General features: G+C 41.3%; 1 protein-coding gene across 13 annotated transcripts in view; it reads left to right on the top strand.

Annotated features, from left to right (window-relative positions):
* Positions 1-14423, top strand: part of PHF20 (PHD finger protein 20) — a 67800-nt gene that overhangs the window by 29048 nt on the left and 24329 nt on the right. For 11 of the 13 annotated variants that reach the window (XM_051803296.1, XM_051803295.1, XM_051803294.1 and 8 more), the window contains one exon: positions 6858-7136. The exons of the other annotated variants lie outside the window; for them this stretch is intronic. In XM_051803296.1, coding sequence (XP_051659256.1) covers positions 6858-7136 — 279 coding nt within the window. The remainder of the gene's footprint in view (positions 1-6857; positions 7137-14423) is intronic. 13 annotated transcript variants of the gene reach the window in all.

Below are 14423 nucleotides of genomic sequence, written 5' to 3'. Positions count from 1 at the left end.
GTGATGAAGTTAACAAATGCTTGTTCTCAGTGTTTGGAATTCTGGATTAAGTTGGACTAACATCCTAAAAGATCAGGTTCTTTTATCCTTTCCATGCTGCAGGTATGTGGTAACATTGCTGTTACTGTCTGGGAATCCTGATTGTTCATTTTTATATCCTTATGTTTAGACTATTTAGAGGCTTTAGTGCAAATTTATGAAACAGTTCAAACATTTCAGTGTCTGTCTTAATAATATATATATATATTCTCTTTTCTCTTACCTGGGAGTGTTCCTACCTTGCTTTTTCATCTTAAAATTTCCTATGCAGATAGTACACTGTGTCAAAATGTGATGCTGTCCTGTGATTATTTCTCATAACTTTAATCCTTGGATCTACAGCTAAGTGGGAAAACTTGAATTAGAGATTTCCTAGTTTCTGCTTTATCAAAAAAGCTGAATTTTAAATGGAACGGAGCACTTGGAGAGATTTACAGTTGCTCAACATTGCTGGAGTAATGTCTGTGTGCTAACTTCCCTCCTGTTTGGTTATTTCAAATTCCCTGCTGCTTGCACATACCCTTTTCCACTGCCTCTGGGGGAACTGCACAAGTGGGATGTCCTCTCCCTTTGCACCCTCAGTGCAGGAAGGAACTCACCTCTTTCCTTTTGCTTAGGTTGGATGTGTAAATGGTCTTTTACTGTTTAGAACTCTTTTGATGTTGGTCTCCTTCAGCTGTTGCTGAGCATTTGTAATTTGGGCTTAGACTTGGGAGAATTCCAGCTGAATGTGTAATCCCTGTGTGTGTGATGTCAGTCCCACTAATGGGGGTGTGGGATGTGGCCTTCTTCTGAGCCTGCTTCATGAGGTACAGGCAGGAAGGCTGTGGGAGCAGAGCTGGGCTCACACCTACCCAGAGACTCTGATAGAGCTTGTGCACTCCTGTTCCTGGCACTTCTGTCAGGACTTGAGCAAGCTGGATTAATTTAGGAATATGCACTCACATTGAATTCTGACCTGAAGTTCAACATGGTGGTGGTACGTACAACTCCACACTTCTTAGCATGGATTTTGTTTTATTTAATTAAAGCCATCTCATGTACAGTTATAAATGCCAAACATGCACCTGGGTGGACATCCAGATGTGACAAGCAGTTGTTTTTGTTGGAGAGAACTTGTAAGGATGGGGAATAAAAACTGTACTGGGTCTTCTCGAGTAAATACTGTCACCTGAAATCAAAGTACAAAAATCTACATTTCCATACTTAATCAACGTTAAAAATGTTATGAACAAGCAGTTTATCGAGACGAGTTTTAAAATATGTCGATTCTATCATGGATAAATGCTTTGTAGTTAAATGTGGATCTGTGTTTCCCTCCTCGTGCTCTGCCTTGCTCATGGGATCATACCAGTCCCTCCAGTGCTGAGGAGCTGCCTGATGGGGACAGCAGGGATCAGAGCAGTCCCTGCAGTGCTGATGGGGCACAGCAGGCCTTGCTCTTGCACAAGCTACTGGGGAGGGGTGTGGAGAGGCCTCTGGGCAGGATCTGAAAATGCCTCCAAAAATCTCCTGTGGCTTCCTGCCCTTGTGGAAGGGGTGGTTGTGTTACAGAGCCTGGGCATGTTGTCCTAAAAATAGCTGGTGTTGGAGGCTGAGAGCTGGGTTAACTCCTGTTGTGGGTGATTATGAAGGGAGCAGGTATGCGTGCCTCCAGATAGAATAACTGCATGTCAGACAGTTATACTTGTTATGCACTCAGTCTGCCCTGTGTATTAAACTGATTTTGGGGCTTGGGAAGGGAAGAAGTGCAGTCAGAGTAGATGGTGCAGGTGGAAAATGAGGTGTTTATTGCATGCAAGATTCCCACAAAATACAGCATGGAAGTTCAGGTCAGCAGTAACTTCTGATGTGTAGAACAGGTGCGATATTGTAACCCAATACTAACTAATTTTTATTTGTAGGCTTTAATTCTAGTCACTTGATGAGAATTCATTCTCTTCCTAGGAAAGTAGGGAAGTACTGCAAAACGCAATAACGTTAATAACCTTTATTTTCTTCAGTGTGATATGTTAGGGTTGTTAGTGAGTAATGCACCCTGGTAGTACTAATTTTACCCTGCATGATTTATAGGAAGAATGTAATTTTTATAGCATTTGAATATCAGGAATTTTTAAGGACAAAAGTGTTCTTTTTAAAGGGTGTTTTTCAGTGACTGGTTGGTAGATGATTCAAGATTCATAGTAGTTGCAGACATAACAGCACACACAGTCTGGAATCCTTTTATGATTGTATGTTTTAAAATGTATGTTGGTAATGTGTTCTGAAAGGGCAGTACAGCATTTCTTGTCAAAACTTAAGCTCCTTTTAAAATTTTTTCAACAAAATTCTGATTAATGTGCTAGAAGATAAAAATCCTGTTCTGCTGGCTTTTGGTGCCTCTAAGGACAAGGGACCAGAAAGGGTGATCAGAATTTAGCTAAATCAAGTTGTCTTCCAAAAAGCTGGTGACAGTCTGGTGGCAACTCTTTGCAGCCAGTTAAAGCTCTGTTTCATATATCTGAAAACAGGCTTACAAGCACTGTTCAGTAGGTGTGAGTTTACTCTTACAGACTGATTGGACTTTAAAGGTGAGCTGCCTTTGCTTTGCACAGATCTGCTATTGTGTTTGTAGTTGTATTTCCCAGCACTCTTAAAATTACTTCTTTATTTGCACAGACGTGCATCGGGGATTCCATTTGCCTTATGCTTACACCTGTTTTTCTAATTTTGTTGCTCTTAGCTTTGGTTTCATTTAAGGAGAAGCATCCATTTGAGAGAGCTGCTGTTTTCCTGCAGCTCACCTGGGTAGGCTTTGATCCCTTCAAGGGAGGGTAGAAGTTGGTGCTTTGAGCTTGCCAATGTGGTAGGTAAATAAGTCCCTCCTGCCTTGCTCACTTAAAGCTCCTTGCAATGAGGCACCACAATCTGGTCCCAGTGTTTCAGTTACACCTCAAAGTGCAGGTAGAGCCTCCCACCTGGCCCCTGTAAAGGTACATGGAGGGGCACATGGTGCACTGCACACTCACGCCCTCACTGTGCAGAACAGGCTTCCCTGCTTTTATTGATACCAATTTAGTTCCAGCACAGGGAGTGAGTGGAGGGTCGTAGGAAATACTGCCTTGAGTAGTTCTTGCATCACCAAGTAGTGTTACAAGCTCAAAAAATCATGCCTTTATAAATGTGTAATGACCTGTGACTATTGATGCTGTATGTATTTCTTACACCGGGCATCTCCTTGTATGGATTCTGGATGCACTGGAAATGCTTGGAAGCTGTCCTTACCTAAAATAGTTTGAGAAGACCAATTAAGCAAGATGGTTTTTGTTTCACAACTGAGATCTTGAAAGAAAGAGGTTTTTGAAAATGAAGGAAGAAATATAGTTCGAGAGCTTAAATGATGATCAGGAACACTTGGTGAGCTCAGGAAAAACAAGATTTCAGAAGAAGTTGAAAGAAATAAGTAATTAGTGAGGTGAGAAGTGGTCCAAAGCACAGTGTGAAAACTGTCAGAAAGGTTGTGGTAACAATCAGTTGTGAAGATAATGTACCAGAGAATATGTGTCCTGGAGAGACTCTATGTGCTTATTTTAACAGCAAGTGAAGAAATAATTTGATCTTCACATAGTATGTCTTTGGAGACCAGAAAATAGAGACTGGAAGTCTCCTCAGTTTAACAGGCAATTGTGTGTGGAGATCTGGTGGCTTGAAACTGCAGCCAGACCAGCTTTAACTGGGGGGAAATGGGAAGAGTTCTGTGCGTTCCTGGCTTTCTGGAATCACCAGGGTGCCACAGGAGATGCTGCAGGATGGCAGACCTTCAATCAAGGTACTGTGTTGCTGCCAAATATTCCTGTCCCAGCAGGAGTCAGGTCAAACAAAGAATGGGTGGTGGGGGAAGAACATCTCTGGTGGACTTGGAAGCTCCACACTGTGTGTTTTACTGTGGACTTAGTGCTCAGTGTGACCCTTGGATCATTCAGCCCTGTGAAAACTGAGGGGTTTCCTCACTGGAACACTGAAGGGATATTTTTGAAAGTTAAAGCAGACACTGATGCTTGACCTTGAGTGTCTATGCTCAATGTTGTAATGGCTAATGGAAGGCCAGATGAGGAGTTTTAATTTTGGTTATAAACATGGAAAAGAAATAGCAGGTGTGAACTTACCATTCACTTTCCTCTGTGCTCAGGGAAAACATCTACCAAGCTCCTCTGAAAAGGCAAGTGCCTGAAAATCTGAAGATAATACAGCAAAACTTTCTCTCTATAGAAACCAGTTTTAGTAGCATGTGTTGTGAGCAAAAATTCCATTTGTAAGGATGGCAGCTACCCCTTTGGGTGTTGGTGTAGGAAGTGATTTCCACAGCACTCAACTGGGAGCGTCGGCTCTCCAGAGGCTTCCCTGGGTGGGGAAGTTGGGTATCAGCTGCCTGCTGTGCCCAGGTGACAGGGAGTTCTATTGTGTTACTTGTAGAGAAGGAAAATGCCCCCAAATGTGGTGGTGATGGGAATAAATTAAGCAATTTCAAATTGTGTGGGATTTTCTACATTTTTATTACTCTGAAGACATTCCTTTGGCATGTTGCAGTAATCTTTTCGTCTGCTTTCTTTCCCCTTGCTCCATACCTTTGTCTGTTATTTCTAAGCTTCAGCTGACATGATCCTGTCCTCTCTTCTAACCTGTAGCTGATCAGTTAAAAGTCATTCCCTGTGGCTTTCTGCAGAGTTTGTCCAGCTCAGTGAAGGTGAAGTGCTCTGAGCTGGGATGGAGGGCCTCATCCCAACAGTGGTACAACAGTTTCCCTTGTCATCCCTGTAATATTTTTTGCTAAGTCTTGTGACCCCATTAGTCCCTTCTGCTGCAGTTACATTTTCCTATCTTCGTGTTAGTTATTAAATAATAACAAGTTCTCAGCATTCATAGTCCTGAATGCTGGTTTTTAGCTTTACAGTCAAGAGAACCTTTCTGTGTTTGCTTTCACTAAACCCACAGCCATTGCACTGAGCCTCCCTGAAATACTTTTTCCTTCTTTCTGAATGCAGCTTTTGATGGTCTGCAGCATATTTTGATTTTGGTTTGGCAAACTTTGTCATTCTGCAAGTGCGATTCAGTAGTTCTGGCTTTGCTGCAGTCCTGCTGATGTCTCTGTCAGCACATTCTTAACATGACTGTGCCATGAGCCTCCTGCTCATTAACTGCTGTGAAACCCCCAAAAGCAGTGCCTTCCTTTGTACTGTTTCCTTATGTAGAATCACTGAGTGTTCTTTCATCCAGCCTGGCGTGCATCCAAGTTCATCTCTCCCTGTACATCGGCCTCCGTGGTGTCAGTGCTTGTGTTTTCTCTGTGTTCCAGTTTTGTTTCTTTGTCAAGACACAATCCTTCAGGGCTGAGTGTGCCTCAGGCACAGCTGTCTCGAGTGCCTCTCTGCACTGGGACATAACCTTTGTCTGCAGCTCAGTGGCACTGTTTTTGTTGCTGCATGCCAAAAACCTGTAAACAAACTGTCCTGTGTTTTTATCCCAGGACTGTATTGACACTACCTTTAACACTCCCATTCGATGCCTTCCTGCATATGTGCACTTGTAGAAAATCTTATTCTTGTTCATAATGTTTCTGGGTCCTTTTGTCCCTTGTTTTCAACTACTTCTAGTGTAACGTCTTGATTTTCATTCGTGCTCAGTCACTGTTGCTACATCTGGGTCTTGCTTTTGAACACTTCTTGCTTAATCCTGCAAGTTGAAAATACTTATAAATATGGAAATAATATTTTAGTACTGGCAAAACAAATTCAAATATTGTATTTGGAAGCTGTTTTTTTAGAAATGACACCTTTTTGAAATTGTCTCCTAGTTGGAGAGGGATTTTGTGACAGTGTGTGTATTAGTGATGGATAATTGCATAGAGCTCTTTATATCTGAATGTTTCCCAATTTTTACCTCTCCTGTGTTGTATTGCATACAGATAGTGGTGACAGTAATCTGATTTAGTTCAAAATGTTTCTTTTGTATGTTTCTTAGCAAAAACATGAATTAAAAGTTTCTGAAATGGTAAAACAGGAACTAGGAGTTTACCAGGTCAGTTTAGATACAGCCCCAAGTTGCATGGCAGTGCTCTGTAGAATAGGTGCCTTAAAATGTTCTTCTGTTTGAGCCTGAAAACTTTCCTTGCTTGTTTTTGAGAAACTAGGTAACTATAGCTCATAGGGAACGTTTTGTAACAAATGCAGGCAGTTTTCCTTTTGCTTGGTTTCATGCTTTCATTGCTGCTTCAAAATTGAAATAAATTTGAATTTTACTTGAAAAAATGTTTTTTTGACGAATTGCTTCCATTGTCCTTGGAAATAGCCAGGCTTCAGTGGTGGGAGCCAGAAAGCAGTAGCAAAGTAATGGTTAACAGAGAAGCAAAACTGTTTTCCTTGGAAAGTGCTTTCACCAAAGGTGTGAATAGTTATAAACAATTAAATAAATACTTTATAGAACATTACTTAGAGACATAATCTCTGTGTGATTCAGTCTTTTAGCTGAAGGAGCACTTATACACTGGTATCAGCTGTTGGGCAAGGGACTTGGGGAAGCAAAATGTTGTTTTCTAACAGTAACTTACTCATAAAAACACTGACTCCTGACAACCAATTTTTAAGAACAGTGTAGGCTGGAGTTTTCCCTTCAAAGCTATTGACCTTAAAGGCAGATAAAGCATTAACATTTTATTTTTAGCATTTCATGGCTAATATGTTTGAATGCATGCTTACTTAACTTTTTTTGATGTTTTCAGTTTAGGAAACCATTTGATAAATGTAGCAAATGCATGGGGGAATTTATCTGTTTTGTTCTTACAGTAACAAAACCTTGTAGGAGAACAGACTTTCTTGCATCAAAAAAAGCTGCAACTGTTGACCAGGATCACAAGTTTAGATGCAAGTTCTTGGACTGTTCAAAATCCTTCCGCAAAGCCAAGTTATTGCATTATCACATGAAATACTTTCATGGAGTGGAGAAGGCTGCAGAATCACAGCAGAACCCTGTAAAAAGAAATATTCAAACCAGAGCTTCTTTGGCTTCTGAAAAAGCTAATCAAGAAAGGTCAAAAAGAGGACGGAGCACAGCTGGTTCACTGTGTAAGTATGGTGTTGATCTCTTCCTTTTTTTTAAACAGCAGCAGGCAGGACAGGTGGAACAGAACAGAAACGGATTTTCTTTTGGGCTGAAGGAGTCTTTCTAGGGCTCGGTCTTAGCATTTTTCTGTGTGGAGAAGAAATATAAATATGTGTGCCCATGGTGTTTTAGAGAAGATAATACTGAAGAAATTCCCTTCTCTAGAAATGCGGATCATGTTCTGGTAAAGAACTCACTATACATCTTCTCTTACTTTTTTGTAGCAACTCACTTGCACCTTAAACCTTTGTTCCTTTTCAAAAAATACAATTCCCTGAGTTTCTGACTTGATTTCTGTTTCTCTTCTGGCTTGACAAATAGTATTGGTTGAAGACTTCTGTCCTTTTCTGTATTAGGGAAAAAGTCTGGGTAACTCCAGTTCTGTCCTATTTCTTCCTTGGTCTTTACATTTCATGGGCTGCCTTCAAGCATGTGCCTGGCTAGAAATCCGGTTTCAGTTCCTGAAGTATTTACTGTTTTGTGGGCTGAAAAGTCCTAGTATTTAATAAATGCAGTTGTTTCAAATGGGCTTGAAAAAGATCCTCACACAACATATGGGTAATGGAAAGGAATAAAAACTTAATAGTTAGCAAAAAAACCCCCAAACACATTCTTTTTTTTTTTTTTGTAAGTTATAAACCTTTTCAGTTTGCAAAATCACATTTGCTTCTGCTTCCCCCTTATTCTCTGAAGCACTTTCTGCCCAGTGCCTGGCATGACACTGACTGGGCAGTGTAGGTCTAGTGTGGGCTGCAGTGGGATTGCTGATAACCTGGGCAGACTTTGCTCTTGTGGGCTGATGTCTCTTTGTACTGCGGGCCCATAAAGCTTCTGTCTTTTCATTCAGCCTCTCTTATAAAATCCAACTTTCTCCTTGTTGAATTCCTTCAGTGTCTTTGTCTTTCCATTTGATCTTTCATTAATATTCTGTTTAAGAATTTCAATCTTGCAAGTTGCTTACAGAGCTCCAGCTCACCACAGCAGAAGATACCTTGTCTTACTTTGCTTCATGGCTGCTTTTCTTATGAGTCCAGAAAACAATTTTTTGCTTGAGGTGCTACTGCTTGTTCCTAAAAAGATCAGTGAAACTTTACATACTGTTATTACATGTAACCCCCAAATACTTCTCTAAGTTTAAATCCTACAAAGGCATAAGATTGGATTAGGTAGAGATAGTTTTCTTTAGATATATTAGGATGTGATGGCTTGCATGTGTTGTACTGTGCATGCAGCTTAACTGAGCCCAAATACTGCCTTGAGGAACACACCTGAGACCAGCAGTGTGAACACTGGCTGCTGACAAGTGCACAGGGATCAAAACAGGCTTTGTGCATCTCATGTGCTTCTCCATTACCAGACTTCTGTTAGGGTCTTTCTAACTCCATAATTATTTTGATTTGTGAAGTAGTTTTCCTGTGATAGTCCTGGATGTACTGAGTAGTGACTCAAGATCTTGACCCTTCTGTTTATCCTTTCCAAGTGCACACTGTTGCTTTCATGTCATCATCTCATCATAATTCCTTGTGGTGTTGAGATGTAACTGTATTTGCTTATTTTAAGCCCCCACCCCTCTCATTGCCCATTTGTGGATAGATACTTTTCACCTGGATCATTTCCATGACAGCCCCAGGGGCTGTCAGCTCACAGCCTCTGGGGTGTGCTGACAGCTGGTGAACAGCACATCAAGGTGGAAGGTGGGCTGTAAAGTTCTCCAGTCACCTTCACAGTCAGAGCCTGCTGGTGTGAAACTACAGTAAGGTTTTTCTTGATGAGGAAAAGTAATGTTATTATATATTAGTTACAGCATATGTCTGATACTAAGTGCCATTGGTTTGTAACTCAGCGTGTGTTCTTAATTTCTCTAGTTTTTGTTGTGGTACCACACAGCCCAAACCAGAGTTAATGGGGTTATGAGCTCACACCATTGTATTTGAAGTTCTGTTCTTCTGTCTTAATGGCACATGTAGGAAGCCAAGTCTGCTAAGCAAGACTTTCTGTGTACTGATGCTTTTATGTCACCTTTTCAAAAGGCTTTTCAGGATGTACTGCTTAGAGTGAAGGCTTTTGAATCCATAATTCAGTCCAGGATGTGCTGGGTCTACTTTTCATCCTTACAGTCCTTCTGTGAGCAAAAATTCTCCTGTTCAAAGAGAATATATTTAAATTATTTTACCTTTGGTACAAATGTCCTCTTCTTGTACTTCACTATATTGATTTTTAGTGCTTAAGAAAAGGTGGGTATTTCTAACAGATAAAGCTTTAGAAATTATGAATCTTGTTATTCCATAAGCTTGAAGATGCTCTTGCTTTAGAAGCTTTGTCACACTTAGGTCCTTATTTGACAAGTTTTATTTTAGAGTTCTGAGACTCCTTACTGTTTCTGCTACACATAAAATAAATAAATGGTGGGGGTAGTCTGTTACTAGATATAAAGTGAAAATACTTATTGCCCCTAAAGTTCTAGAAAAATCTGCAATATTCAGAACAGTAGCAAAACTTTTTCCATACAGTGCTTAAAATTAGAATTTCAACACATAAAGAAGATGGATGTAAGAGGTCTTCAGTGACCATGTTGTGGCATGTGAGAAGGAACAACTTAAATATAATTGCTTTGCACTAAAGTGGAGACTGAAATTTTGACATCTGAAATGTGAATTGTGCCACTTGGTGTTGGCATCAAAGTTTGAGTGAGCTGGAAAGGTTAGTGTGGGACTGATTTGTCCTGTCACTCCCTTTTTCCAAAGAAGGATCTTGCCTTTGCAGTGGCAAATTTGACAATAGCTCTGTAAGTTCTGTAGTGGCTCTGAACAGAGGGGAAGGAACTACCATTGCCTGCTGCTTGTATTTTATATATGCCTTACAGAATATGCCTGAATAGAGTGACTAGGACTTTAAGGCCACTGGATGTGTTCAGGCAATACCTCTTTAATTAATCAGGAAGTACTATGAAATCATGATGATGAAGCAGCTCCTCCCCCATGCCTATGTTACAACACTTACCTCCACAAGTTGCTGCTATTTGGTCTCCAGGAAAGAATTGTTCTCCCAGAGAAGGCTGTTGATTTTGTGTCCCCCTGGACCACAGGAGATGGAGGTATTCCTGCCCTCAGCTCTCAGGTTGCATCACACCTCAGCAGAGCCACCTCTGGTAAAGAGGAGGGTGAGACCTGCACTGATGTGTGTGGGTGCAGGAGCTTCCAAGAAGTGTGCAGACACTTCTCACTTCTCTTTTGTCTTAGACAAGAGAGTTGTTTCAGGGTTTGACAGTTCAGATTGAGATTTCTATCAGACTTCTCTCTTGGGAATTGAATGTGGTGGAGTATCTCTGGCAGTTTTTGTCAGTTTGTTACTTGTTGATTGCTGTAATAACAAAATGGAGTAGAACTGGATTTCATGCCTGTATGCATTAGTCTTAAGACAGGCTTTTTTCTTTGTGGTCCCTTCTCTTTTGCTGCAGAACCCCTTTGTTGACTATTGAAGTATGTCATCACATACTGTAACTTGTGCCCTACAGACACTTATTGTAAACAACGTTCTCTGAAGGTACCAGTTTTCTCCTTCAGATATGTCTATCTGTCCATGTAAAGTACCTGCAAATGGTTATTCTTAATAAAGATTGCTGTGTCTCTTCCTAGACCGCTCCAAGGGCACAAGGCATGGAATAGCTTCCTTTTAGTCTTTCTACCTGCAACTCAGAATTTGAACATCTCAACTTTGAGTTTTTCTGAATTTGTGGCTTTCATTTTTTAGTAAAATATCTTCATTTTGAGGTTCAGCAAAATGTAGTTCATGCCTTTCATGTTTTCCGAAATCTGACAGTCAAAACCTGAGTGCCTGCTCAGCTCTTGTACCCCACGTCACGCCTTGGTGAGGCTCTCTGCTTGATAAGGACTGGAGACTTCTCAGGAGACTGTAACCTCATTAGATGGGAACAAGTAGGGGAGTTGATAACATGTGTACAAGGAAGTGCTATCATAGGTGATTTATGTGTTCTTAAAGCTCTTTTTAACCACATAGTAGTGCTGACAGACCTTACAGTGCCCCTCAGCACAATTGCTGTAGTAACAGGGACCTCATCAGTTGATACCCGTTTTGTTCTAGGACATTGTTCAGCTCCCCTGAGGAGTTTTGCTCCTAATGGAAGGTAAAATAAGTTTTGGGACTTCAAAAATGCTGTTCAGTATTAGGCCCTGGTTTTGTGTGTGGATATGTAACAGTAGCCTCAGTCTAGGAAGATGCTGCCAGTCTTGGCTCTGCTGTGTTCCTTGCCATGAGAAAGAAAAGAAGGGAACAGATCTGCAGTTTGTAATTTGGAGACTGTAGAGAATCTGTCCCTACTGTGGAGTCCATAAAAGGCACTTAGAGAAAGAAAAAGTGTTTTGTCAGTAGGTTTAAATTTTTTTACATAACTTCATTGTTCGAAAATTCTGCCTGCTCAAAGTTAATTACAGTATGTCCTGTTAGTGAATAAATGACTTAATGCATGCATTCTTTACATGAATGCATGTAAAGAGAAAAGGGGCTTTGTCCTTACTCGTATTACTGATGAGATCTGAATTGTGCATGCATAGGGTTGGCAAACTTGCTTTGGCAGCTTAAACATCTCAGACATCTGGTTGTTACTGGTAGCTGTTCACAGGTGAACCTCTGGTCTGTGCTGTAGTGATTGATTGTCAGGTTGATCCTTTGGGGAATTTTTCTGTGTCCTCTGAATTCTGGCTGCCTTTTTGCTAGGCAGTGGGATGTGCATGGTGATCTACAAACACAGGGCTTCTCCTGGCAGCGGGTGAAGATGTGCATTAACACCCTCCTTGTTCTGCAGAATTGCTGATAGTCATTGGCTTATCCTGACAACACTGTGTTTGGTGTGTGGGGATGGCTGTGAGTCAAGATGATATGTGGTCTTTCAGATCTTGAATGATATCCAAAATATCGTTTGCTGGATATTCTCAGCAAATGATCTCACAGCTGTGGATGGTGAATACTGTCTGATTCACAACACAAGACTGGGAATGCAGTCTCTTTGCTTCCTGGGAATGCTTCAGACCTTCTGACCTGGGGTCTGACATCAGTGTTCCAGGGGGCATGAAGCTCTTGCCTTGCCTGTCACCAAACCTTGGTGTGCTCAGGAGTAAGTTCTCCGAAGCTCTGTCTTTGTGGTTTCTGCATGGCTGAGGTGATTTCACATCTCAGCTCTGTATTTGTTGATTTCTAAGATCCTTCACTGCTTGTGGGTCATCTCATCCTGTGGAAGAGGATAATTCTTCCAGGTTTAGGAGGGAGGCCTGAAACAACTCCATGGGAGAAGGCTGGGGGCAGTTAATCAGGAGGCCTCCTTGTCTCCAGTATCTTGTGAACATATCTCCTGTTCTTTTTAATGGTATTTAGTGTCATCTGCGCTAGAAATTAATCTGCTCTGATGTTTAATCACCGTGTCACTGTTCAAGAACAGGGAAGGTGTCACTGCCCAGGATGTCAGGAGGCTTTTTGTGCCTTTTCTGATTTCCTTGAGGTGGGACACAGGTGCAGGTGTCTTCATAGGACCTGCACAGACAGCTTTAGGAAACACATGGGGGTCTCCTATGCAGTCCTAATGAGAGTCTCCAAGAGTGCAGTCCTGCTGTCACTGCAGCCTCACAGTACAGTTGGCTTGGGACTGGGGAGGAGTAAGAAACCTTCTGGAGAGTGAAGGTTGGCTTGAGGAGTCCAGAAGATGGAAGCAGGTGGCACACTCTGCAGGTGGTATTAATGCAGGATGGGGGAAATGTGCAAGTTTTAAAGCCACATGCCTAAATACAAGGTCTTGGTTGTGGTTGTTATGAATAATTGCACTTTGTTCTTTAGGGGATAATTTTATAAATTGCCTGAGTTATACTTGCAAGGGGAGAGGAAAAAGGACACTTAAGTGTGGAAGGTTTGCAAATTTGCATTTCCATGGCATCAGTTTTGATGTTTGCTGTCCCAAAAGTTTAGGATAAATTTCAGGGTTTTTTTTAATCTCCTCAAATTTAATCACAACTCATAAAATACATTTCACAGTGCTCAGAGGTCTTGTAGACCCTCTAAACTTTTCTGTCAGTGGAACAAAGAGCCTGTGTACCCTGATCTCAGCCCACAAGAAGCCCAGATGTCTTGTGCTCTTTCCAAGACTGGTGGGATCAAGGTGGCCATGGGGTTCTTAAATGTTAATTCATGAAATTGAGTTGAGCTGTTGGGAGCAGGGAAAGCTAAGAGGGAAACCTGATGAAGGTTGTCTGATTTGTATGTGGTTTTTTGTATTGTAATTTTGGGTTTCTCTGGGATGGCATTCTGTAAATATTTTTTAGATACATTTTTGTTGCAGCATGGTAGACAATCAGGAAAGCTGGAAAAGGGCTTGTTTATGTGACTTCTCACCCTGTACTGCAACAAACTGCATTTCAGAAAGCTTGTTAGGGCACTGGTGTTCCCAGAGAGATTATGAAGTACTCTAATCTTATTTCTCAGCGACCTTGTAACCATGGGAAAAAGTTTTCTGTCTGAACTGATGGTGTCTTGTTCAACCCCTGGTCATGGAAGTCCTCAGAAGAGCAAATTCTGTTAGTAGGAAGTCTTACAAAAGTAGACCCAGCTTAAAAACAAACAAGCAAACAAAAACAGCACCAAGAAAATGAACAAAAAACCACAACAAAACCTCTTTATACTTATTCCTGCAAGAGAAGTTAGTCCTGTTGCAAATGGAAGGTCATGCATGTACTGTGGTGCTAATCAAGGAGTATCTTCTGGTTTTGGTAATTCTTTCTGGACAAAACCTGCTCCTTTCTACAGTCTTGCAGCTCTTGAGGTAAATAAGCACCCAGAGCAAGGCACCAGTGCCTGGCTGGACAAAAGGCACCTTTTAGGGTCTTGTGTGGAAGTCAGGGTTTTGTTTAATGTCTGTCTTTTGGGGCTGCTGTAAAGCAGTAGGGCAGGTGACTAGAAGATACCAGTTTGATTACAGAAATAGGTATGGGTGGCTCCTGTTCTTTTTTTCTTTAAAGTTCTAATGCATCTTCAGAGTGAGAGGACCAGGGAAGATGTCATCTGATGGCCTTCAGGTTTCTGCATCTTGGACTTCCTTTTGCCTGAAGAGATCCACTTGATCCTGAAAGCTCTGCAATGCGCCTTGTTATTGCTTCAGCTTGAAATGTTGTGCAGGGCAGGGGGCTTGATACCATTTCTTCTCCTAAGTATGTTCTCTAGGACTCTTTTCCTTCTCTTTTTAGTCACTT

This window comes from Manacus candei, unplaced genomic scaffold (genome assembly GCF_025592945.1).
Source record: "Manacus candei isolate 608988 ecotype Guabito, Panama unplaced genomic scaffold, ASM2559294v1 h1tg000057l, whole genome shotgun sequence".
NCBI lineage: Eukaryota > Metazoa > Chordata > Aves > Passeriformes > Pipridae > Manacus > Manacus candei.
This window is presented reverse-complemented; position numbering and strand designations above follow the sequence as displayed.